The 27,394-nt window shown below is 49.9% G+C and overlaps 1 protein-coding gene and 1 pseudogene across 1 annotated transcript; one reads left to right on the forward strand and one right to left on the reverse strand.

Annotated features, from left to right (window-relative positions):
- Positions 1-7,258: 7,258 nt before the first annotated feature.
- Positions 7,259-8,342, reverse strand: LOC131571851 (zinc finger protein 239-like). Its single transcript, XM_058824607.1, has 3 exons — positions 8,291-8,342; positions 8,038-8,105; positions 7,259-7,843 (listed from the first exon to the last, which is right to left on the reverse strand). Exons 1-3 carry the CDS (start codon positions 8,340-8,342, stop codon positions 7,259-7,261), a joined length of 705 nt encoding a protein of 234 aa, XP_058680590.1.
- Positions 8,343-11,134: 2,792 nt separating this feature from the next.
- Positions 11,135-27,153, forward strand: LOC131571852 (zinc finger protein 239-like; annotated as a pseudogene).
- The last annotated feature ends 241 nt before the right edge of the window (positions 27,154-27,394 follow it).

The raw sequence follows: 27,394 nt of genomic DNA on the forward strand, positions 1-27,394 counted from the left end.
CTCCCCAGCTCGGAAGATGGAATGAGCTCGACTACTCTTCCTCTTCCGGTCGACTGCCGTGTCGGCGACCTCATTTGAGACCGTGTTTGCCTGGCTTTTAATTCAGCTGATAATGGAGTTCGAACACCAGAATGTCTCCCTTGAAGGGATGAGCCTTGGACCCTGAGGGTTTCAACTAAAGGTACCAAGTCTAAAGAAGGTGTGGAGCCCCGGGACATAGAATCCCGAGCACGGCCCCTCCTCGCTCGAGACGTCACAGGGGACCTGGCCCGCCCCCGCCCGCTTTCTGCTCTCCGCGCATGCGTGCTCTCCGAGCTGCTCCCTGTCTCTCCCGAGCTGATGTCACTCTCTCCCCCTTGTTCCACCTCCGAAGTCTCCTCCCCTCGGTCTGTCCCTGACTCTTTCTCCTCCTCCTCTGACGCTGTGTCCATTCCTCCCACCGGTGTGCGCAGCCCGCCTCCCGCCAGCCCCCGGGTCTGCTCCGCGATTCGGGCCGAACTCCGCACCGGGTCTGACATCACCACTGTGCGCCTCCCGCGTCTCTCTACGGTGGCCCTTTGGGGCTGCGCAGTTTCCCCCAATTCGCCGCCCGTGTTTAATGCTCCTGCGCTGGTTTGTGACTCCCCCTCCGGGTTTTTGCGAGTTTAACCCTCTGCGTGCCTCTCTGCTACCCTGCCGGCCGGGGCGGCCGCCACCCCCAGCGCTTCGCTGACAAAAGCCACACCAGAACTCATGTCTCCCGTTATCTCTTCACTCACGCCTCCCGCCTGCACCGCCGCAGCCTGGCCGCCCTGCTCCGCCGCCAACGTGCCGCCGTGCCCACCGCGAGTAAGCGCCTCCCCCGATCCCTTCTCTCCCCCCTTCATCCCCCCTTCCAATTCTGATTCCCTGTACTCTCCGGGGTTTCAGGATGCTTTAGGAGTTTCCTGGGGTTTCTGGGTTTTGGGACCGGGGGCTTTGATACTATTTCCTGCTCCCTTTCCTCCGGAGCCCTTTCCCCCTGGCTTCTTGAGGCTAGAAGTAATTTTTTCCCGGAGCTTTGCTCCCCCGCTTCTTCTGAGGGTGCCGCAACTTTTCGTTGCTTTTCCAGTCTTTTCAACTGCACCAAAATGCCTTCTAGCATGGTTCTTGCCGGCAAGAGCAGCTTTAACACTGTCTCATCTTTTTTCGTTGCTAAGAGATATAAATGTCTATTAATTTCTTGCCAAAACCCCACTTCGAATAGCAGGCATGTTTCTGCAAGTGGATAATTGAGCCTCGCCCACAACAATACCTGTTTTAATTCTTTCTTTGGGATCCCTTCCATGTATGATTCAGCCACGCCTTGTAAGGCGGACAAAATTTCCCTCTGTTCCTGGGAGAGTGTGCCCCCATGTTCTTATTTCTGACCTTCTCACGAATCTGTCGTCAGAGCTGTCCGAAGGCTCCCGGTCTCTGTCCAGCAGGTCACAGGAGAAGGAATCAGAGGCATTTTTCTGGTTCCAGTTCGGACTGCTCTGCCACGAACTTTCTTCGGCAGAAGCTGAGAGATGTAATTCTCAGTGACTGCTGTTTTTTGCAGACTCTTCTGGCCATTTTTTTTTTCCTTTTTTTCTTCAGGCTTCTCTCCTCAGGAGCTATCAGTGCTCTCCTGGGAACTCATCCTAGATCGGAGCTGCCCTCTTGGCTCTTCAGCTCTTCAGGTCTTCAGGGCTGATCCCCCCCTGAAAGGTTGGTGGGCGGTAGCCCACGCAGTGAACGCCACTTGTTGGTTTCTCGGCTGTTTAGGTGACTTGGAAAGGCCCGGGGTGGCCTTGGACAGCCTGCGCTTCAAAGGACGAGAAGAGGCTTCAGATGTTGTCTTGGTGTTTATTAATTGTTTATCTAAAAGATTTTCTCTTGGCCCAACAGAGGTCTGCACAGCAGCCAGCCATGAGCACACTGAGAGCCCCCGGGGCAGTCACCTATCTTTATACTCAAAATTACGTGTACAATATTTATCACTTTTCCCCAATGCCTTTTACCCTTATTAACCAGTGCACTTTTAGTAATAACCAATCCCAAAGTGCCAACATCACCACAAAAGATGGAGGTCAAGAAGAAGAAGAAGAAGGACAGGACACGCCCCAATTCCTCCATCTTACTTCTTTAGACCCCCCTGTACAGAAATCCTAAACTCTGTGTTTCACTATAACTAACTTATCCCTTCACCATTCACCCCAGTGAAATCCTCCCATCCTCATACAGGTGTCGTCTCCCGTGTAGGATCAATGTCCAGCCACCAGACACTTCTGGCAACATTCCAGGACTCCCGAGCCCCCCAAGGGTGGTCTCGGTCACTCTGCACCTCAGTCCTGAGGTGCTGAGATCCCACATAAAGGCTTATGGGGGAACTCTCAAGCTCAGCCCAAGTTAAACAAATGATTGTGAGGGCTTGAAACTTGCCCCCAGTTCTTCCAGGGTAAAATCTGGTTGACTCTGAGTTACAGCTGGGCTAACTACCGCATCACTGCTTTGCACTGATCCTTGGGACCATATGGCCCAACAGAGCCACATGTCCTTGGTTCCATGAGGCTCCACAGTGTCACAATGGTCCCTTGGATCCATGGTGCTCTGCAGTGACACCATAGCTGCTTCATTTCATGAGGCTCCCAAATGTCACCTTGGTCTCCATAGGAAGCAAAGCACGGAGCCCCCGTGTTTCAGGAGCTGATGAACAGCAACCACCAGAGGCTAAGACAAGCCTGACCTGTCTGTCTTGCTTGGAGCAACTCCTGGATACTTGAAATTCTGAATGTGGAATTTTAATTTCAGACATTTGTGCCTGGAGAAGGATGATTTTTTTCCATACAAAGAAAAAAACAGAGCCCTTTTTTGTGTTTGGAAAATAGGTGAGTTTTAGCACTCAGGAGTTAAAGACCAGACAGACCTCTCTGTCCTGGCACCTTTTGTCCGGCAGCAATCCTTGGATACACAGAAATTTGGAGGTAAAATCCAAATTTTGGCCTGGATACCTGGAAAAGATGGACAGTTCCTCTCCATAAAAAGTAAAGCCCAGAGCCCCAGTGTTTCAGGGGCAGATGGGAGTGGCCTTCCACATTCCAAGGTCAGCCAGACCTGTCAGATGATCCCTGGGAGGCCAAGGCAACCATACCTATTTCATGTTCCCTTGCTTCCACAGGGAACATGAACATAGTGTGCAGTGTCACAATAGCTCCTTTCTTCCATTATGCCCTCAGGTGTCATAATGGCCCCTTGGTTACACAAGTCCTTAAGGATTCTAATGGACTCCATGGTTCCACAAGGCCCCATGGTGTCCTAATGGTCTTTGGGTTCCATGAAGCCCCTCTGTGTCACCATTTCCCCGTTGGTTCCATTGGGACTCAGTAGTGCAAATATGATCCCCTTGTTTCCACAACTTCCATAGTGTCACAATGGCCTCATGGAAGCATGGGACCCTGCAGGGTCACAATGTTCCTTTGGTTCCATGAGGCCCCACAGTGTCACAATGGCCCCTTGGATCCATGGTACCCACAGTGTCACAATGATCCCCATGGTTCCACAAGTTCCTATAGTATAACAATGTCCTTTGGCTCCACAACACTCCACAATGTCAAAGTGGTCTCCATAGCAAGGAAACAACAGAGACCTGGGGCAGATGAGAGGCAGTCACCAGAGGCTGAGGCTAGCCAGACTTGACTAGTATGGGCAGATTTTGTTTGGGAGAAACCCTTGGATATAGGGATTTTTTGAGGCGGAATCCTCATTTCAGACATGGGAGTCTAAAAAAAGCCAAGAAAGACAGTTCTTTTCCATAGGAAGAAAAGCCTAGAGCCCCAGTGCTTGATGGTCAGATGAGAAGTGGCCCTTGACTTGTGAAATTCAGTGGGACCTGTCAGACAGCCTCCAGGAGGCCAAACCAGGCAGACCTGTTCCATGCTCCGTTGACTTCATGGGTCCTAACACTGTCACAGTGGTCTCCTTGATTCCATGAGGTCTGGCAATGTCACAATGGCTTCTTGGTTTCATGAGCCCCAACACAGTCACAGGGGTCCGTTGGCCCCACGCAGCCCTGCTGTGAAAAAATGGCTCCTTGTTTCTATTTAAATCAATCACAGTCAAACCACAGTTTGATTGTTGATCCTTACTTCCATAGGGCCCAAGTTTTGCACAGTGGTCTCCTTGATTCAATGATTCCTAGATTCCACAGTCTCTCCATAGTTTCCCTGGACCTGCATTGTCACAACTGACCCATGGCTCCATGAGGTTCCGTAGTGTCACTGTGGTCGCTGTCAGAGGCTGGATGAGATCGATGTCCCGAGACACCTTGGGATGCTCAGAATGCCCTTTGGGGCCAGGGCCGGGTCAGGCCTTGGTTTGTGGTGTAACAGAGCCCTGCCCCCCTGGCCTGGCAGAACTGTCAATCACACAGCAGGGGGTGATGTTAACCCAGCTCTGATTAGCCCAGCTGTTAATCAATCAATCATACACTAGCAGCTGGTGCTACCATTGACAAGCTACTGGACAAGCAACTGGCAGTCCTACCCCAGGGGCAGGCCCATGAAGGCCCAGGGGGTTAACAGCTGGAGCACGAGGGCAGCCCATGGTCTGGATCCTGCCTTCTCCTGGGGTTCCTCTGTTGGTAATGCTGGAACCCCAGCAGTTGGTACCTATGTGCGTCTCTTTCTATGGATCTTCTGTCTTTCTGTTGTTCTCTATTTCTTCTCCTTCTAATCCTACTTACCTGGAGCATTTTGAGTTAACTTCATATGTCAAGGATTCAAGGGTTTTAGGTTAAATGTGTGGGAATCCAAGGCACAGGGAATATTTCTCTGTCTGCTCTAAAGGGGTCCTGACCCCCAGAGAAACGCTGCCTTTAACCATCCCCCATGGAGAGGACTTCCAGGACTTTGAGAGAGATTAGAATTTACCAAAGTCCAAAATAGATTAGAGGGTAGTATAGCATGTGCCTTGGGTGAGAAATTTAGGTTTTGGGATTTTTAATATGTTTTAGATAGGAAGCAAGATGGAGGAATTGGGGTGTAGTCCCTGTCTTCTTTTTCATCAACTCCATTTTCTGAAGTGTTGGTGATTGGGTGATTGGTCAAGGAAAGCACAGTGCAGAGGTTATGTGGACAGTCAAGGAATGAGTTATTGGTAGATAAGTAGAAATTACATATGTTTTAGGAGTTAATGGGATGAGACAACTTTAAAAGACCTTGAAACCATACATTTCAGAGCCATTTTGTGGTGTTTTCCCAGCATGCAGGTCTGGTGTGCACAGCATGCAAAACGTTAGATAAGATAGCAATAAACAAGAAGCTGAAGACTGAAAAAGTCCTGTGCATCTCCTTTTACCTGGCACAGAACTGCTATAGGAGGGTTTCCCCCATCCAGGGAGTCCCCAGAAAGCCCAACATAAAACAAACAACAAATGGTGTTATCCGAGTGGATTTTTGAATAAACACTTAGCTGACAATGTTTGTAATAAGTTGGCTTTTTTCCAAATAATTGTTTACTGAAGGATGTTGTCTTAATTGGCCAATCATGTGAAATGTGTTGATTAAAGGACCAGTGAGGTCCACCTGTAGCAAACCAAGGTATAAAAGAAGAGGATTGAAAAAACAGCCCTTTAGCTGTTTTTTAGCCCTTAGCCTTTTGATCCGAGTCTGTGTCATCTCTGATTCAACAGTGACATTTGGGGATCTATGGGGGCTATTGGGGATCCTTTCTGCACCCTGTGACCCAACAGGAGCTTTTCTAATAAATTTTGCCTGAAGGTCCCACTGTGCCTATGACAGGAACCTCTGTGAGTGTCTGGGACATCCCGGCTCTTTGGCAGACTGAGGACTCCTGAGATGTCACCATGGAGCCCCCATGTATGCCTGTGACAGATCGGTGCCTTTGCAGCCCAAGGTCCCCTGGGATGTCACCATGGAATGGCTGTGACTGCCTCTGACCACACGGCTCTTTTCCATCCCAGAAATGCCTGACAGGTCTCCATGGAGCCCCTGTCTGTGCCTGTGACATTCCAGGTCTGGAACAGCCTGGAGACTCTTGGAAAGTCCCCATGGAAGCCTTCTGAGGGCCTGTGACAAATCTGATCCTTAGCAGGCAACCCTCAGGGGCATCCTGTTTATATGGTCAGTTTCCATGGCAACCATCACCAGGACCCTGTTGCTATGCCCAGTTTCCATGGCAACCATCACCAGCCCCCTGTTGCTATGGTCCATTTCCTTGGCAGCTCCATGGAGACCCCATGCCAGGGGTGGTTGCCATGGACACCAGCTCAGGCCTGCAGCCAGAGCCCGTTGCCATGGCAACCATTGGCAGCCCCATCCCCAGGCTCATGGGATCCCAGAACCACAGAATTGGCTGAGCTGGGAGGGACCCATCAGGATCCTCCAGTCCAACTGCTGGCCCTGCACAGGACACCCCAACAATGCCAGCCTGGGCCTGGCAGCGCTGTCCAAACGCTGCTGGAGCTCAGAGAGCCCTGGAGCTGGGACCCTTCCCTGGGGAGCCTGGGCAGGGCCCCAGCAGCCTCTGGGCAAAAACCTTTTCCTGACATCCAACCTGAGCCTGCCCCGACTCAGCTGCAGCCGTTCCCTCCACTCCTGTCCCTGGCACCAGAGGGAAGAGGTTCCCACAGCCCCAGCCAGGGACCCGCTCCCAAGGCTGTTGCCATGGCCACCAGGGCTGGCACCAGCTGGGATGCTCGGTTTCCACGGGCCGGGGTTCAGGAATGGGATTCCCCAATTTCCTGCTCCTGCTAAAACTGCGCTGCCCTCACTGCCCTCCTGCCTCCAAGGGAAAGCACAAAAGGCAAAGATTGCGGGCTGGGATAAGAACAATTTATTGGGAACAGCAACGAGATAAGGAAAAAATGAAACAGAAACAATATTGATAACAGAGGGGATAAATAAAACTGTTTACAGGAAAAACTAAAACAGAACTGCCTGGCTCTTCCCAGCAACATATTTCTACAACCTGGAAAGGACAGCCTTCTCCTCAGGGAGAGAGAGAGTCCCTTTCCTGCCCCTGGCAATGACCTGAGGTGGGAGTGAATGTAATGACACGGCCATGGCCAGACCCTCATGTTCTTCAGTTCCACACCATGTCATTGCCAGGGGAAGGAATAGGGGCAGGTGTCTTCCCAGCATGGATCATAGGGAACATGGATCACCAGGGCTCTTCCCAACGTTAGACTTCCATGGGGGATGAAGCTGGAGCAGAGCACGAAGCTCCTCCTGCACTTGAGGCATTAGCAGGGCTTCCCTTACTGGTGCCTCCGTTGGTGTTTTGTCACGTTAGAACTATGGGTGAAGCTCTTCCCACACTGGGGACACTCATAGGGCTTCTCCCCTGTGTGGATGCATTGGTCGGTGATGAGGTTGGAGTTTTGCTTGAAGCCCTTCCCGCAGTCAGGGCAGTGGAAGGGCCTCTCATCCGTGTGAATCCGCTCATGCAGGAGGAGATTGGAGCTGATCCGAAACCTCTTCTGACACTGGGGACACTCGTAGGGCCTCTCTCCAGTATGGATGTGCCAGTGCCTGATAAGGCTGGAGTTGTGCTTCAAGCCCTTCCCACATTCAGGGCAGCAGAAGGGCTTCTCCTCTATGTGAATCCGCTGGTGCTGGAGGAGACTGGAGACAGTCCAAAACCTCTTCTGACACTGGGGACACTTGTAGGGCCTCTCCCCAGTATAGATGTGTTGGTGCCTGATGAGTTCTGACCTATCACTGAAGCCCTTCCCACACTCCCCCCATTCATAGGGCCATTCACCAGTGTGGATCATCTGCTTCTCTGCCTGAAGCTCTTCCCACACTCCAAGCACTTGCAGCGCTTCTCCCCCATTGTGAAGCTGCTCATGTGAAGCTGGGACAGAACCAGCTCTGAGTTCTGTCTGAAGCTCTGTCCACCTTCCTGGCTCAGGGAGGGTCTTTCCTCCTCAGAGCACCCTGGCCTGGGTTTCCCTAGAGATCCAACACCCCTCTTCCTGTGGAATCTCTAGGGATTTTTCTCCCAATTGGATTCCTGTGCCCTGGAGTCACTCACAACGGCCTCTTCCACAAGGTTCTTCTGTGGGGATTTGTCCTCTCTGGTCCTAATCCTCAGCTTCTTGTCTGGGGGAGGAAGAACAAGGAGAGGATGGGATTTGCCTCCATACCAGAGGGAAGGGGAAAGAGATCCCCCCAGTGCATCCCGGGAAGGACAGAGTTGGCAGCAGGGTTGTCCTGAAGCCGGCGGTGGTGCTGGGCTGGGGATGGAGCAGGAGAGAGGGGGAAAGGGGCACTGACTTCCTTCTCACCTGCCTGGGTGTCCCGGGGATCCTTCCTGTTCCTCGCAGCCTCCTTTTCCATCTGGCAAAGGTTTGGAAATGGGAAATCCTGCTTTCAGGATAATCACATTGTTTTTTGTACTGGTTTGAAGGCAAACCTGGGGAAGGTCTAAACCAGAATTGCAATTCAAAACCAAAATGAAGATCAATGCAATGATACAGAAACACTGCCTTAAACTGACAAAGTCAGGATATAACCTGACACCCTGTGTGTCAGGGTGTTGGCAGCAGTCCCATTAAATGGTGGCTGCAGTCCTGTTGGAGTGATTAACGTGATTCTGTCAGAGCAGTGATCCTGCAGAAGGGTCTGGTCTTCCTCTGAAGGTCCAGTGGTGGTTATGGAGCTCTTGTCATCTGGGAATCCAGTAGGCAAGGTGCTCCTGGTGTTGCCAGCCTCAGCTTATATCCAGGTAGGAATGCTTGGTTCCTCCCCCTGGGCAGAGCATCCCACAATGGGATGATGGAATTTTATCAGTCCTGCAGTGACACTCAATGGCCAGTTCACAGAAGATATCTCCCCTGGAGGGCGTTATCAGGGCTGAGTCATGGAAGAGATAAAGAACACTGCCCCACCTGTTTATAACAGTTGATGAAGATGGGGATTGAAAACATGCATTTGGTTGCATCTTGCATTGCAACCTGAAACAGTGGGGTAATCCCTGCTCAGGGGGTGAACACCACCCCTCTTACCCAAACTGGCTCAGGTGTAAACCCCCACCCTGGGAAGGCCACACACACACAGGGGACAATGTCACACTTGCCCTGCCGAGGGGAGGTCTTTGTCCCTGTCACTCCCTTGCTCTCCTCCCTTTTCTCTTTCTTTCCATCTCTCTCTACCTCACATTTACTGTTCAATAAAATCCACAATGGATTTGGTCTTGTTAGGACATTAATTGGTACAGAGGCATCTCTCTAACAATTTTCTTAACCAGATTGCAACATTATTTTGCCATAGTGGGTTCAGGGCACTGTTCTCTGACCCCAAGTGCCTTTGACAACATCATGGTTCCCGTCCTCTGAGGAGGTTGTGATTCTCTCTGGAGGAACTCTTGGAAACTTGGATGCAGCTTCCTCTGAGTGATCTATTGGAGAACTGATGAAGAAAATGGCTGTTGTGGGTGGCCTGTTTAAAAATATTTTGTTGTCCTTCCAGAACAGTTTGTTAAAATCACTGGAGGAAAGGGAGCAAATGATACCAGCAAGACTCTCAAGGTTCATTCACCCCACGGTGAGGAACACAAGGCTCCTGAAAGTCCCACAAGAAGCCCAGCTCAAGTAGGTAAATTCCCGAAAAACTCCTGAATTCCCAGGCTTGGGTTTTTTGTCAAATGTGAGAATCATTATTCTCTTCATCCCTGTCACTTTTGTGACACCTACTAAGAGCTTCCACTTCCTTTTAATAATATCTGTATTGGGCAGAAATTGCACTTTTCTTTTATTGGAACCTGTCAGCACCTGAGCTGGAGGTGTGCAGGAACCAACGAAACTTGGGATTGCCACAGAATTGCTTCTATTGTCAGCCAGTGCTGCAGCAGCCACAGGGCAGAGGGGTGGGAAAGGGGGGTCCAGGGTGGGAGCAGAGGAATTGCCACGGCCGGGTGCTGAGCACACAGAGATGGTTTTGTTCTTGTTGAGCTCGCACTGAGCCAAGGCCTGTCCTGCCCCTTGTCCAGCCATGCTGGGGAGAGGCTGAGGGTGTGGGGGAGGTTGAGAGGGGACACAGCCCAGACAGGTGATCCCAGCTGACCCCAGGGATACCCCAGACCATAGGACATCATCATGAGTGTATAATGTGGGAGGAATAAGGAGGAAGGGGGGGCATTTGGAGTGAGAAATTTTGTCTTTCCAGGTAACACTTAGCCAGGATGGGGCCCTGTTTCACCGGTGGGCAGGGCCAGCACCAAACACTCAGACACTAACTTAACTTAAGGAACAGGCTAATTTAAATAATGTAAATTTGCAAAAATTTTCAAAAGTATTAGATAGGCAAAGCAAATAATCGTTAGTAAATAATTCCAAAAGAGAATATATTGAAATTATTATCACACAACTCTCCATTTCTGGAGATTCTATCTCTGCCTTCAGTCAGGGTTGCATTCCCTATCAAATCCTGGTACCAAATCCTGCTTTCCAAGGCTGGAACAGTTTCTCAGGTTTAGCTGGATGTGTATTCAATTACCATCTGTTAAAGGTGAAGCAGTTATCATCTGTTAATTGAGCAGTTTACTTTCTCTGTTCCATAAGGAATCCTACCTCCAGGGAGATATCTTCTGTTAATGGGCCATTGAGTGTCACTGATAAAAATTACATCATCCCATTGTGAGAAACTCCACCCAGAGGGAGGAGCCAAGCATTCCTAATGGGATATAATCTGAGAATGTGAACAACAGAGTCAGCCTTCTCCCACAGGATTCCCAGAAGAGCAGCTTTCAGCTCCACTGCATCCCAGAGGAAGACCAGGCCCATCGACACCACCACTGGAACTTCAGAAGATAACTCCACCCTTCTACAGGATCACTGCTCCAACAGAGCCACACCTGGCACTGCAGGAGCACTGCAGCCACCATTTAATGGGAGTGCTACCAACACTCTGACCCACAGGGTGTCAGGTTGTATTCTGACTCTGTAAGTAGTTTTTTAGTACTACCGCATTTTAATTTTCCTACTGAAGAACTGTTATTTCTATTCCCATAAATTTTGCTTGACAACCCCTTATTTTGAAAATTATAATTCCAAGGGAAGGGATCAACATTTTCCATTTCAAGGGAGTCTCTTGCCTTCCTTAGCAGACACCTGTCTTTTCAAACTGACACAATGCCCCAGGACACCCAGGCAGGTGAGGAGGAAGTCAGTGCCTTTGTCCCCCTCTTCTCCTGCTCCATCTCCCAGCCCAGCATGGCTCCTGGCTGCAGGACAACCCTGTTGCCAACACCATCCTGCCAGGGATTCACTGGGGGGATCTCCTTCCCCTTCCCTGTTGCATGGAGACAAATCCCATCCTCCCCTTGTTCTTCCTCCCCCAGAAGAGGAGTTGAGGATGGAAGCCAGGGAGGACAAATCCCCATGGCAGAACCTTGAGGAAGAGAAGCCCTACAAGTGCTTGGAGTGTGGGAAGAGCTTCAGGCAGAGCAGCACCCTGATCGGCCACCAGATGATCCACAATGGTGAATGGCCCTACAAGTGTGGGGAGTGTGGGAAGGGCTACAGCTGCAGCTCTGCCCTAGTCACATGCCAACGCATTCACACTGGGGAGAGGCCCTATGAATGTCCCAAGTGTCAGAAGAGGTTTCAGACCAGCTCCAATCTCCTCCTGCACCACCAGCGGATTCACTCAGAGGAGAGCCCCTTCTGCTGCCCTTAGTTTGGGATGGGCTTCAAGCAGAAATCCCACCTCATCATCCACTGACGCATCCAATCCAGGGAGAAGCCCTACCAGTGTGGGGAGTGTAGGATGAGCTTTAGCCAGAGCACTAACCTGATCTCCAACCAGAGGACCCACACCATGGAACGGCCCTAGGAGTTTGGGGAATCTGGGAAGATCTTCAGGCAGAAATCCCACTTGATCCACCACCAGATGATCCACACTGGGGAAAGGCCATACAAGTGTGGGGAATGTGGGAAGGGCTTCAGTCGGAGGTGTCCTGGTTTAGGACAAATTAGGGGAAATCTCCAAAAGGGAGCCCCCCAAAATAAAACAAACCTCCAACCACCCCTCCCCCAACACCGGGTTCGGGAAGGAATTTCTCGGAGGAGCAAAGTGGAAAACAAAACCTATTTATTTACAAGTAACAAAAGAACACTTCCCAACACAAGAAAAGAAAAGAAAACAAAAAACACACTGTGTTGAGAGGGCGCGGATCTTCTTTGCAAGCTTTGGGTGCCCTGGAGCTCTTCAGGTCAGGTCCGGAGCCGGTCCAGTATCTTCAGGGGAGGGTAAGAAAGAGGGAACAAAAGAAAAGGAAAAAAAAACCAGCGCAAAAAGCAGAAAGCAAGCAAGCAAAGCGGCTAGCCCAGCCAAGCAGCAAAAAGCCCAAAAGCCAAAGAGACCTGGTCAAACACTCCCCCCCTCTCTTCCCCGCCCCGCCGCAGCAAGACGGCCGAGGGGGGGAAGAGAGAAAAGGCACAGCTGCCAGACACAACACATGATATTGGGATAAAGGCTGTCAACCCACGACACTCCACCCCTTATCCCATATCGTGAATATACAATAAAAAACTTTCATTTCACTTACTCACACCTTTGACACTTACGCATTCCTCTCATCTTACTTGCTCAGACCTTTGACACTTACAGGTTCCTTCTGTCTCACATTCAACAAACAATGACATTCATATATGAGTCTCATCCCACGATCAGGTCTCCCTGAGGTACACACCGTGTTGTTCCATCTTTCTGCATTATCCACCATGTATAACCTGGTCCTTGAGCAAAGACAATCCCACGGATGGGTTTGTCTCTACTCGAGGCAGGGTTGATCCATACTGTCTTTCCCAACAAACCTCTGACATGGGCCACTGGGGCTTTATCCCCATCTACTATATCAAGGAGCTCAGACTGAGCAGGACCTGCTCGGTTGGTGGAACCTCGAGTGTTAACTAACCAGGTAGCCTTTGCCAAATGCTGCTCCCAGTTTTTTAAAGACCCCCCACCCAATGCTTTTAAGGTGGTTTTTAACAATCCATTATACCTTTCCACTTTCCCTGCAGCTGGTGCATTATAGGGAATATGGTATATCCACTCGATGCCATGTTCCCTAGCCCAAGTATTAATAAGATTGTTTTTAAAATGAGTCCCATTATCCGACTCAATTCTCTCGGGAGTACCGTGCCTCCAAAGGACCTGCTTTTCAAGGCCCAAGATAGTGTTACGGGCTGTGGCATGAGACACAGGGTAGGTTTCCAACCATCCCGTGGTGGCTTCTACCATGGTTAGTACATAGCGCTTGCCCTGGCGGGTTTGAGGCAGTGTGATGTAATCAATCTGCCAGGCCTCCCCATATTTGTACTTAGACCACCGCCCCCCATACCAGAGGGGCTTCACCCGCTTGACCTGCTTAATGGCAGCGCACGTCTCACAGTCACGAATAACCTGAGAAATACTGTCCATGGTTAGATCCACCCCTCGGTCTCGTGCCCACTTATAGGTGGCATCTCTACCCTGGTGGCCTGAGGCATCATGGGCCCATCGTGCTAAGAATAACTCTCCCTTATGCTCCCAGTCGAGATCTATCTTCAACTCTCCTATCTTTGCAGCCTGATGTACTTGCTGGTTGTTTTGCTGCTCTTCATTAGCTCTACTTCTGGGGACATGGGCATCTACATGGCGAACCTTCACAGGTAACTTCTCTAACCGAGTAGCGATATCTTTCCACTCTTCAGCAGCCCAAATTGGTTTTCCTCTTCGCTGCCAGTTCGCCTCTTTCCATCTCTTCAGCCATCCCCATAGAGCGTTGGCTACCATCCAAGAATCGGTATACAAATAGAGCCTCGGCCACTTCTCTCTCTCTGCAATACCTAGGGCCAGTTGAATAGCTTTGATTTCAGCAAATTGACTGGATTCACCTTCTCCTGCATCATCATCATCATCATCCTCCACCTTTCGATCGGTCTTGCTTTTACACTTTCCACCTCTTGTATTAGCTGCAACAGCCATGGTTTGGGGCCTACTGTCTGACTCAGCTGCTAGCCTGGAGCCTGGGATGTTAGCTGCAGCCTGGGTCACTGGGGTAGTAACTAACTTATCTCCCTGTTCCCTTTCTGTTATCTGCTGCTCCACAGTATCTAGCAGAGTACGGTAAACAAATGCCAAGGCCCAGCTCACTGCAGTAATCCTTTCTTCCTTAGTATTACCATGGCACTTCTCCCTCAAATACTTTGCCACCTCGACTGGATTCTGAATTTGATCAGATGGAAAGTCCCAGTCCATAGGATCAGAAAATTCCTTTAAAGTCTGGCCCATGTCCTCCCATTTCCCACTCCAGTCAAGATTTTTCCTGCTTTGTTTTACTCCTGAGTCAGGAGTGTCTCTAACCCCTCTAGAAATCTCAGTCTTCATTTTATACACACTCCAGACAGTATAGAAAAGGCTTAATAAATTAAATGCCAGAAAGATGGTTTCTTTCAAACTCAGGGGAAATTCAGTATTTTCTAATAGAGATGTCAACAGTTTGGAGGACAAGAAGGAAGACAAAGGCTGAAAAGCCCCTTCCCCTTCTTCTCCCCAAACAAACTGAGTAAACAACCACAATAACAGACCATAAATCCCTGAAATGAAATCCAGCATTTTTATCCGACCCATCATCACACATAAGACCAGCACAATGACTATTCTGGTTAGTGCCCCCCGCTTACAAAAGCTACTTATTAGGGACAACATCAGAGCTATTTTTGGGTAAGGAAATAACCCCAGGGACCACAAAAGTATTAAAACTTCAAAAACCCCTAGGGACCAGAACGATCGGCAAGCCTCCACTCCAAATGACATTATGAATCACCAATATGCCCACAAAATAGCCAAAACCAAAATATTATTGTTATAGGTTTTTTTTCCACTGTTTTTTGGCCTCCCTCCTTTCCCGGCCAACGCATCAAAAAGTATATTGTCCTGGTTTAGGACAAATTAGGGGAAATCTCCAAAAGGGAGCCCCCCAAAACAAAACAAACCTCCAACCACCCCTCCCCCAACACCGGGTTCGGGAAGGAATTTCTCGGAGGAGCAAAGTGGAAAACAAAACCTATTTATTTACAAGTAACAAAAGAACATTCCCCAACACAAGAAAAGAAAAGAAAACAAAAAACACACTGTGTTGAGAGGGCGCGGATCTTCTTTGCAAGCTTTGGGTGCCCTGGAGCTCTTCAGGTCAGGTCCGGAGCCGGTCCAGTATCTTCAGGGGAGGGTAAGAAAGAGGGAACAAAAGAAAAGGAAAAAAAAACCAGCGCAAAAAGCAGAAAGCAAGCAAGCAAAGCGGCTAGCTCAGCCAAGCAGCAAAAAGCCCAAAAGCCAAAGAGACCTGGTCAAACACTCCCCCCCTCTCTTCCCCGCCCCGCCGCAGCAAGACGGCCGGGGGGGGGAAGAGAGAAAAGGCACAGCTGCCAGACACAACACACGATATTGGGATAAAGGCTGTCAACCCACGACAGAGGTCCCAGCTTATCATCCACCAAATGATCCACACTGGGGAGAGGCCCTACAAGTGTCCTGCATGTCAGAAGAGGTTTCAGACCAGCTCCCATCTGCTCCACCACCAGCAGAATCACAAAGAGGAGAGGCCCTTCTGCTGCCCTGACTGTGGCAAGGGCTTCAAGCACAACTCCCACCTCATCACCCAGCGGTGCATTCACACAGGGGAGAGGCCCTATGAGTATCCCCAGTGGGGAAGAGTTTCTCCAGGAGCTCTCACCTGATCAGACACCAACAGAGTCACCAGTAAGGGAAGCCCTGCAAATGCCCCAATTGCAGGAAGAGCTTTTTGCACTGCTCCAGCTTCATCCTCCATGGGAGGATCAACGTTGGGCAGAGCCATGGTGACCCACATTCCCAGTGATCTGCGCTGAGAGGACACCTGGCTGGTTATCCTTTTGGTTTGGCTCCAGTTTCCTCTTAATATTTCCTTATCACTTAAAAACACCTGAAATAGGACTAAAAAGAAAGAAATTTATCAAAGATGTGTAAAGTTCAATCAGTTAACAGTTACTTGAACAGGAATTTATGGTTTTGGGACATATTCTGGAAGATTTATGGGTTCTTGGGAGATTTCGGGAAGTATCCTCCTTATCTTTGCACTACTCAAGTAAAGATGGATTGATCTGTCATCTCCAAATTACTCAGTCCCACTGAAAACAAGTCAATCTTACCCTCAAGGGGCCCAATCCCACATCAAATTGCCTTGTTCCCACCTCAAAAAAACTCAGTCCCATGCCAAAATTACTCAACTCCACAGCCTCCAGGGTGAGATGGGATTGGATACAGACTGGGAGAAGTGGGATCCAAATTTGAGGGTGTGGAATCAGGATGGTGGGGGGCTAGGTGTGTGGGATGTATTTTGATAGAAAATAAAATTTTCAGAACTATTGGTTTCTGTCCCATCGATTTTCCATCAGTTCCAGTTCTGTTTTGCAGAATACCACCTTCTCAGCTGATTGTGTTTGCGCCCTCCTTTCTCTCCTGCCTCACTTTGCCTGCTCTATTTCTCTCTCAGTGTCTCCCTTGACCCAGGGCAGCTCCCACCAAAGACCCTGCCCTGATTTAACTCCCAATCCAGGAGCTACAACAACCATGGGTGAAGTTATGAAGGCTGACAGCGAAATGTCACTGTAAGATCGTGCTCCTCTTGGCTTTTGGCTCCTTCTTGAGAGCTTTGCCTTAAAGGGCAGGAACATCTTTTCCTGGCTGGGAACTGGAATTGCAGCCCCTGGGAGTGTGTGCCATGGATCCCAGAGGGGCATTCCCGAGGCTCCCAGGGAGCTGCTCCTGCCGTGCCTCCCAAGGAGCTGTGCAGGGCCAGGGGACAAGGTCCAGCAGCTCTGTTGGTTCTGCAGTGCCACAATGGCCCCTGGTTCCATGAGTTTCCCTACTGCCAGCAGTGGTTCCTTGGTTCCCATGATGCCCTGCTGTGTCACCATGGATATTTGGTGCCAAGAAGTTCTTCAGTGTCACAATGGCCTCCCTCACTCCATGAGCTTCCGCAGTGTCCAAATGCCTCCTTGGATGGGCAGTGTCACCATGGACTCCTTGGTTCCATGAAGTTCTGGGGGTGTCTCCATGGTCTCCTTGCATCCACAGTGTCACAATGGACCACTGGATCCACGTGGCCTTGCTGTGTCACCACGGCCCCTTGGTTCCATGGCACTCCATGGTCACAACTGACTCCTTGCTTCCAAATCACCCCCTCAGTGCCAAAATGGCCCCTTCGTTCCATGAGGAACACAAATGTTTTGTAGAAACATTGAGCAGATCCTGCTGAACATACGTCGGAATATTTGTTTGCATTCCAAAGAGAGGTCAAAGGTGAGGATGGCACCAGTAGCTTCCATCTGCAACAGAGATCCAGGGAAAGGACAGGGATAGAGAATTCAGCTGGGAGACTCAGAGAATTCTGCTTCCAGAGATCATTTCTGCTCACACTGTCCCTTGGAGAAAGGTGACACCATTCCAGGCAGCCTGGACTGAGCAGGTGGCTCCTGAGTGGGGTTTGTTGTTCAGGAAACCTGCTCAGGCTTTGCCATTCTTTCCTTCCCAAAAGGAAAACTTCTCCTGGGCCTGTGTGCAGGCAGAGCCCTGATGAGAGCAGGTGGGGCATGGTGCAATGGGCTGGGACATGGAGCTGCACAGCTCAGGGGACAATGTTCTGCTGCAGGGCACAGGGATGCCCGTGCCAGGTGGGCCATGTCAGTCATGGTGAGGCTGGGAGTGAGGAGCAGCTTGTCCAAACAGGGTCAGCCCTCCAGGGGCTCATTCTTCTCTGGGCCCAGACCTCCTAAGGAGACATTCAGCATTTGGATCACTTGGGGAATACTTCTATCAGCTCTTCCCTGATCTGGAAAATAAAAAATACTCACTTGATTTAAGAAAAAAAGTATGAGGTGCATTTTGAAATCTTTCTCCTTAACAGAACTCCAAACTGACTCCAATCAGCTCCCAAAGCGAAGGAAGGAAGGAAGGAAGGAAGGAAGGAAGGAAGGAAGGAAGGAAGGAAGGAAGGAAGGAAGGAAGGAAGGAAGGAAGGAAGGAAGGAAGGAAGGAAGGAAAAGAGCTCCTGAGGGCTTTCTGTATTTTGATGATCCCCACAGAGGATTTGGGGCTGAGTCCAGGACCCTTAGGCACTGAGAGAAGGCTGAAGAAGCTGCTCAAGAAGTCAGAAGCAAAACTCCAAGTGCCTTGGAGCATGGCTGGGCCCCACTGAGGGTAGGGAGTGCCAAAGGCTCCCCAGGGACTGCTGAGAGCAGATACTTGAGGCCAGGATTGCAGGCAGCCAAAGGCTCTGAGCAGGGAACTGCAATGCTGAGCAAGGCCTGGGCTGGTTGCAGGAAGCAGAAAGGCCAAGCCCTGAGCCCAGCCTGGGCCAGCAGGGCCTGTCCCTCACGAGTGGCTCGGGGCTGTTTGTGGGCCAGGGGGATGTGAGGGACAGCAAGGACAAATGGCATCAACCTGTGTGACACTGCAGATCCCCATGGAACCAAGGAGCCAGTGGGACACTGTGAGGCCTCATGGAAACAAGAGGCCATTGTCAGCCTGCAGGGCTGGAACAGCCCAAAGCACTGAAATGCTGGGGATAACCAAAGCTTCCTTTCCTTGAGTTTGGTGCACAGGAGAAACACCAATCAGATAGTCTCAGCATGGGCAGATGCAAAGAACATTCTTGGTAGGAAGGGACCCACGAGGACCATCAAGTCCAGCTCTTAAGTGAATGGCCCACACAGGGATTGAACCCACAGCCTCGGTGATACCAGCACCATGCAAAAACCAGCTGAGCTAAGATGTCCAAATAACACAAAATTTTACTGGCAAAATATCGACAGTCAAGGAACTTGGGCAAAGGGTTTATTACAACATCCACTTCAACATAAAACTCTTATCAAAGCATTAACTTCATTAACTTAGCCAATTTAACCTAAAGACCTTCAACCCTTAAGATGTTTAGTTACCCAAAAACGTTCCAGGTAAGTAGGATTAGAAGGAGAACAAATAGAGAACATCAGAAAGACAGAAGATCCATAGAAAGACACACACATAGGTACCAACTACTCAGATTCCAGCTACACCAACAGAGGAACCCCAGGAGAAACTGGGATGCAGGCCAGGGGCTGGCCTCGTGCTCTGGCTTTTAGTCCCGTGGGCCTTCATGGGCCCGCCCCTGGGGTGGGACTGCCAGTTGCTTGTCCAATCAGATTTAGGGTAGGCACCGGCTGGTAGTGTGTGATTGATTGACAGCTCAGCCAATCAGAGTGGGGTTGGCACAGCATCTGCTATGTGATTGACAGCTCTGCCAGGTCAGGGCTGTGGGTGGGGTTCTGTCCCACCACAAACCAAGGCCTGACCCAACCTTGTCCCCACATGGGTGTTCCGAGCATCCGAAGGTGTCTCGGGACATTGATCTCATCCAGCCTCTGACAGCGACCACGGTGGCACTACGGAACCTCATGGGTCAGTTGTGACAATGCAGGTCCAAGGACACCATGGTGACATTAGAGAACCTCAAAGAATCAAGGGTGCTGTTGTGCAACTCAGGGGGCCCTGTGGAAGGAAGGGTCAATAATGAAACTGTGGGACCAATATATAAAAGGAACCATTGTGACACAGCGGGGCTACATGGAGACAATGGACCCTTGTGACTCTGTTGGGGCTCATGAAACAAAGACGCCATTGTGACATTGCGAGACCTCATGGAATAATGAGACCATTGTGACAGTATGGGGCTCCATGAAATCAAAGGAACATGGAACAAGTCTGCCTGGTTTGGCCTCCTGGAGGCTGTCTGACAGGTCCCACTGAATTTGACATGTCAAGGGCCACTTCCCATCTGACTGCGAAGCACTGGGGCTCTGTGCTTTCCTTCCTGTGGGAAAGAACTGCCTTTCTTGTCTAGGAACCTTCACCAAAATTGGGATTCCATGTCTAAAATTCTCTATATCCAAGGGTTACTCCCAGACAAAATCTGCCCATACAGTCAAACCTGGCTAGACTTGGCCTCTGGTGACTGCCTCTCATCTGGCCCTGCACCACTGGGACTCACTTGTTTCCTTCCTATGGAGATTGTTGATTTTTGTGACACTGTGGAGGATTGTGGAACCAATGGGCCATGGTGACACTGCAGGCCCTTGTGGACCCTGTTCCACTGTAGGAACTTGTGGAACCAAGGGGAACATTTTGATCCTGCAGGGTACCATGGATCCAGGGGGCCATGGTGACACTGTGGGGCCTTGTGGAACCAAGGGCATAATTGTGGCTCTTTGAGCTGCATGGTCCCAAGGGGCCAGTGTGAAGCCGTGAGGCTTCGTGGAACCAAAAGACAATTGTAGCATTTTAGGGCCTCGTGGAGTCAAAGGGCCATTGTGATCCTGCAGGGCACCATGGATCCATGGAGAGCATTGTGGCATTGCAAGGCCCCATGGAATCATGGAGACCATTGTGACCCTGCAGAGCCTCATGGAAGGAAGGGGCCATTGTGACACTTTGGGAACTTGTGGAACCAAGGGAATCATTGTTGCACTACTGGGCCCCAATGGAACCAAGGGGCCATTGGACACAGCGAGCCTTCATGGAAACCAATAGACCATTAAGATACTGGTCACTATACTGTTGCTTCGCCTTTATCTCAGGTCTTTGAATCCCAACCCTTGTACTGTGCTTGACTTCTCCATGTTAATTGTTTTTCACCCTGTTACTAAAGTTCTTTTTGGGCAACTCCATTGATCCTGCTTGTAGGATCATTGGGGGCTAGGACAGTTGGGACAGACAGAGACAAGAGATATCTGAAGCCAAGTCTTGGAACTTGTGGTTTATTGCAAAGGGTGTGGGTGCAGGGGCCTTGTTTGAAGCTTCCAGCCACAGCTCGGAGCAGGCCCGAAAGAGGAGCTTAAAAGAGACACCCAAAAAATGGATGCCCAAAAGAGGAGGGGACTTCCCATTACTATACAATAAATCTTCTTCTGTGCTGTGTATATTCTAATTTTCACTAACCAATCTAGTACAAGATACAAATCTTATAGCATTTATATAGAGTCTATAAGAATGATTACATTACCATACTGTGCTACATTTTAAACCCTAAAAAGTACTCTTTGGACTCCTTCTGACAAGCTAGTACAGTTTGCTCTGACACTTGGACCTGTCTGCAAGCAGAGAGTATTGTTTCATCAAAGGAAGATTACTTTCAGCTGGCCATACCATTGTTTTCCAGTTGTTCAGTAACTAAGGCTTGGTGTCTCAAAGTTTGATTTCGTTTTAATCTCACTTATAGTTTCCATATTCTCAAAATCTTTTGCCAGGCAATCATATTTATAAGGCTTTCCTGTTTCATCTTCCCCAGCATCTGCTTCTTTTCGTTTTCACCACCTTTGCCCTGAAGCTGGGGAACCAGAAAGGTTTGTCACAGCCACCCTCATTGAGACCTTTGCCGCCCAAACAGAGACCATGACATTTAGTCTCGTCAGAGTGGTTGGCTGATGGATAGACCAGTGCTCCCCGGGATTTTGGATTGTGTCAGGCTGGCAGATTCATCATTGTTTTGAGGGATCTCAGACAGGATCCCCAGGAACAACGACAGTTTCACCTGTGTAGGATTGCAGGTGGGTTTAGGGAAACGCAGGACAATTATTGCCCATTTTGCTACTGTGTTTTTACAATATGCACCCACGTCCCATTATTGATTTGGAGTGTTCCAGTGGCTGTTCCACCTAAGGTGGAGAAAGAGAAAAATGGGCAGCCGAATCTCCAAAGTAGAAAGATGCATATATGGATGCTCTAAGTTAATTCTCACTGATCATGACCAAATATCTTCAAAGAACAAATTAAAATCAATTGTGAGGTGGATCATGAAAAATTTTCCAGATGCCCCTGAGCCTGACTGTCCTCCCTCCATCTTGGCTCCTCCACTTCCTGCTACCACAACCTTCTCTTCCACCCTGAATGAACCTCCAGACTCCACCCCCAGAACTGCAGGTCACGCCCCCACTTTCAATCATTCCACCTTCAGCCTGGGCCATGCCTCCAGAATGCCAGCCCAGGGGTATGCCATCCTAAATGAAGACCCTTCCTCCCCAACACCTGACAAAATGACAGCGCCCTTCGCCTCACCCTCAGGCAACAATATAACTCCATGGTCACAAATACTAAGCCCAACTGTCACACTATTTCTAATCCAAATGTTTCTCCTCAAAGTTATTCTTCCTCCTTAGAAAACAGTTTGGATTCCCCAGAGGCACCTTGCCCCTCAACCCCAGAAGATCCCCAGGAAAGGATCCAGAAAGAAGCAGTAAAGAAAGGAGACTGGCAAATAGTCTCGAAACTCCTCGTTGCCCTGGTATGTTATGAAAGAAGGGGGCAGAATCCCAGCTATCAGCCATTGGTTTACAGGGAAGTCAAGGATCTGTGTAGGGCAGCTAAAGACCATAGGAAGGACTTACCTTGTTTTAATGGACTAATGAGGCCCATAATTACAGCACATGTCTCAACCTCATATGATTTAAAATATATTATGACCATGTTGTTGTCACCTACAGAATACACCCTTTGGGAAGAGGGATGGAAGTGTTTAGTAAATCAATTAATAGCAGACTATGCTAATAATGAGGCAAGGGCGGAATTGACAAACAATCATCCAGCTGGAGAAGGAAAACACAGCCTACCAGATGATCAAGCAGCAGGTGTCCTGAGAGAAGTATTGGATGATATCAAAGAGATGGCTTCGCAAGCTTTGATCCAGGTATCGGATGGTAGCACCCCCAATGTGGACTGCCTTGGGTGGCAGCAGCTAAAGCTTTAGGACAATTAGACCATGTTGGGTGCCTGTTAAGTAAGCAAACCAATGCTACCTCCCTCACATTGAGTGGTCTGCTCTCAGACATAGAGTTCATCAAACACGCCACCTTGCAGAACAGCGATAGAGTTTTTACTCTGCGCACATGGACATGGCTGTGTAGACTCTGAGGGCATGTGTTGCATGAACCTCTCCATCCACAGTGAGTCAATCCACAAGAGCATTCAGGTACTGAAGGAAGGGTTCAAGAAGCTTCAAGTGGAAAACAAAGATTGGTTCAATAAACTCTTCCAATCCTGAGGACTAAAGGGTTAGGTGATGTCTACCTAAAACAGGACTATTCATTCTCTTAGTGGTTGTTCTTGTGTTGTTAATTGTCCCATGTTTGTTTGAATGCTTTTAGAAAGTCTTACAAAATTCTTTCAGTTCCATCTTTGTTGTACAAGAGAAAAGGGGGAAGATATCCAACACAGGATCCTCGTGGACTCCTTGGACAAGAGAATTGGAGGCCAGGATGGCACAAAAACCTCTCAGAGACTCAGTGTCGGAAGAAAAATCCATAAAAGTACCTAAAAGTATTCTTAAATCCATAAAGTACCTTAAAAACCTTGAGTATCTCAAAGTGCTAATGAGCCCTACTGAGTGTCAGTGCAAAGCTCTCAAGGGACTCGTTAAAGCAGAGAATTGGGGCCATGATTGCACAAACCTCTCACAGAGTCAGTATCAAAAGGGAAATACCAAGTACCTTAAAATAACTGAAGTACCTTGAAGTATTAATGCGTCCCACTGAGTGTTGTTACTGACAAAGCCTCTCCAGGGACTAAGTAGAGCAGATAATTGGAGGCCAGGATGGCAGAGACATCTCAGAGACTCAAGGCAAAAGCCAAACCCAAAGTCCTTTCAAAAACCTGCAGTCCCTACAGGGAGCATGAAGGAGCCCCCAGGGCCATTGCTGAGCAAGACTCCCCAGGGACTCCTTCCAGCAGATCCTTGAGGCCCCTAGGATGTGGGCTAGGGGGGGATGCTGAGGGCAGAACAAGGGGCTGACAGTGCCCAGCCTGGCTGAGGCTGTGCCAGGAGGCCCCAGGGCCTCAGGACAAGGTGTCTCCTCACAGCCCTTGGTGGCACAGACCCTGCTGTGCCCCAGGGCACCAAGACTTGGCTTCTCTTTGTCCCCACCTGTCATCACTGCCTCCAGTTCTCTGCTCTGCTTGGGGCCTGGGGACACTTTCTCAGTTGTGCTCCTCAGTGGGACCCATTAAAAGTCCAAGAAACTTTGGAGTTGGATTCTGACTTAGAGTTCTGGAGAGGTTTCTTCAGCTCCCTCTCAGGGACCGATGTTCAGCGCCTGAGCACAAAGCCCCAGAGGCTCATTAAAGTCCTGGTGCTGTGTCTGTGCTGCTGAGCTGGGCTGGGCTCCTGGCACAGAGGCAGCTCCTGGTAACCAAGAAGAGCTTCAAAAGCACATTTCTCTTGATGAGCAGCTTTTCTCCAGCCCAGCAGGGCTGGGGCACTGCCTGCAACCACCCCGGGCACAGCACAGAGACACAGAGAGCTTCAATCAGTCAGGGCTGGGAAGGTGCTGAGAAGCGCCTGGGGCAGAATCACTGCCAGCCCTTGGCACAGGAACCTCTGGCTGCAGGAAAATGCAGCTGCAGCTCCTAGAGCCATCTCCTGCAGCTGGAACATCCCAGTGCCTACAGACTCTGTGAGTACAACTCTGAGTAGGGGAGGTGAAATGCTCATGAAACTCTGATATGCTGAGGGGTTCTAATCAGTCATGGAATATTTCCAAGTCAAGGATTTTAACAAAAATGAGAAAATTTCCTAAGACTTTGAAATCAGTTTCCTGCTTTTGGAGAATGGCAGGGAGGGGGGATAAATATTAAAGGTAGGTTATGAATAATTAATTATGAATTTTGACAAGTGTCTGAGACATCTGAACTGTTACTTTTGGTGATTATAGGGTCACAGGAGATCCCTAATGTGCTTTCAGCCACTCTGCCCATGGACAGAACCAGCATCACCTTTGCTGGAGCCAACAGACTCAGTCTGTGCTGTTGTTTCTCCCAGCTGAAAACAGAACCTGCCCCAGCCAGTGCCCTGCAAACACAGGGTTCTGTCAGGCCAAGGAGAGAGCACAGAGATTTGGGGTCTGTGAGTGTTGGCAGGGAGAGATCAGGCACAGGAAAACACCTGCAGGAGGAAAATCTGCAGGAAGCAGAGAGAAGAACAGGCAAGGAGAGAAAACAATATCCAGCAATGCTGTGGCAGGGAGAGTTTAGAGATGCCCACAGGACCCCCTCCAGTGCAGCCCCTCCCTCTGAACAAGCCCCCTCCCTCCTGTGCCCCAGCCCAGCCTCTGCTCTCAGGGCTGGGGCTCCAAGGCGTGCAGCCCCTCCTGTGCAGGCAGAGCTGCAGCAGAGCCGTGGGGCAGCTCTGCAGCCCCGGGCCCAGTTCCCTCTGCAGAGCACAGGGCTGGGAGCAGCTGCCCGGCACTGGGGGCTCTGGCAGAGGGCACAGCTGGCTCAGGGTGACGCTGTCCCCACTGCCCAGCTCTGGGCAATGCTGTCAGTGCAGCCAGGGAAGGAGCTGCACCTCCCTTAATCCAATGCCAGCATAAGGACACTTGAAAGTGTCCCTGAGATTTCAGTCAGAGCTGGGAGCTCCAATCCAGGGCTCAAACCTGTCCTAGAGCATCTCTGAGTTATAAGATTGATGGGGAAAGGCAGAGGTGTTGAGACACTGAAAATGCTGCTGGGTTTGTGAAATGAGCAAAGAGAGCCCTTGGCCACAAATGTGGAGCTGGGCTGTGGGGGATCCATCTGCTCTCAGCAGTACTTAAGGCATTTTTGGGAAAAAACATGGGAAGTTGGTCACACTCCACCTGCTAAATTTTAAACCCCTGAGAAAATCTGAACAGATCAGAATGACAGACCACCTCCCCTTAGTCTCCACTCATCACTTTTTCTCAGAGAAATCACTCTATTCTCCCTGGGGGCAGCAAAAATGCTGAGTGTTTACGATATCCAAGAATACCAGGATAGAACAGAGGGAGCTTAAAAAGAAAACTGCAGAACTCTTGAACACAAAAGGAGGCCTGTGTCTGTTACAGGGGACAGTGTGTGGGAAATTTATTTGATTTTGTTTACAGGTGTCTCCTCTATCTCTACAATGTCTTTTTCTCCATGAATAGGTCCCCATGCCAAGGATCAGCAAATGTCCAACAGCAGCTCCATCAGGCACTTCCTCCTGCTGGCATTGGCAGACACGCGGCAGCTGCAGCTCCTGCACTTCTGCCTCTTGCTGGGCATCTCCCTGGCTGCCCTCCTGGGCAACGGCCTCATCATCAGCGCCGTAGCCTGCGGCACCACCTGCACACGCCCATGTTCTTCTTCCTGCTCAACCTGGCCTTCAGTGACCTGGGCTCCATCTGCACCACTGTCCCCAAAGCCATGCACAATTCCCTCTGGGACACCAGGAATATCTCCTACTCAGGATGTGCTGCTCACCTCTTTTTCTTTCTTTTCTTCATCTCAGCAGAGTATTTCTTCTTGACCGTCATGTCCTACGACCGCTACGTGTCCATCTGCAAACCCCTGCACTACGGGTCCCTCCTGGGCAGCAGAGCTTGTGCCCACATGGCAACAGCTGCCTGGGCCACTGCCTTTCTCAATGCTCTGCTGCACACAGCCAATACATTTTCCCTGCCCCTGTGCCATGGCAATGCCCTGGGCCAGTTCTTCTGTGAGGTGCCCCAGATTCTCAAGCTCTCATGCTCACACTCCACCTTCAGAAAAATTTGGATTTCATCGCTTGCTGTCTGTTTAGCTTTTGGCTGTTTTCTGTTCATTGTTTTCTCCTATGTGCAGATCTTCAGGGCTGTGCTGAGGATCCCCTCTGAGCAGGGAAGGCACAAAGCCTTTTCCACCTGCCTCTCTCACCTGGGTGTGCTATCCTTGTTTATCAGCACAGACACATTTGCCTACCTGAAGCCCCCCTCCATGTCCTCCCCATCCCTGGATCTGGCCCTGTAAGTTCTGTACTCGGTGGTGCCTCCAGCCCTCAACCCCCTCATCTACAGCCTGAGGAACCAGGAGCTCAAGGCTGCAGTGTGGAGACTGATGGCTGGACAATTTCAGAAACAGTAAACTGCTGGAAAATTTATGCAAATAAATTTTAATAAAAGTCATCTTTGATACTTTAAGTTCGTTTCAGTTTAGAGGTTCTTTCACTTTGTATTAAATTTTTAATATTGCCCACAAAGAAATACAATGCTTTGTACCGTTTCTCATTTTGTTTCTCTCAAAATTTGCAGTGGCCCCTGACTGTGTCAATGAGGAGCTCTGCTCTTGATGGCTTAAGCAAAGTAAAGCATCTCTCAGCAAAGATGCTTTACACTGCAGATGCCCCCTTTTGTTGCCTTCTCTGGAGCTGCAGCAGCAAAGTCTGTGTGCAGAGCTGGGGCAGATCAGTGCTGGCCCAGCAGCTGTGCCCAGCAGCAGCAGCAGCACTTGGTGTTGCCAGTGCTGCTGCCGTGGCCCTGCCCCGCTGCCCTGGTGGCCCTGGTGTTGCTGCAGGGCCTGAGTGCTCTTGG

This window comes from Ammospiza caudacuta, unplaced genomic scaffold, assembly GCF_027887145.1.
Source record: "Ammospiza caudacuta isolate bAmmCau1 unplaced genomic scaffold, bAmmCau1.pri scaffold_39, whole genome shotgun sequence".
Lineage (NCBI taxonomy): Eukaryota > Metazoa > Chordata > Aves > Passeriformes > Passerellidae > Ammospiza > Ammospiza caudacuta.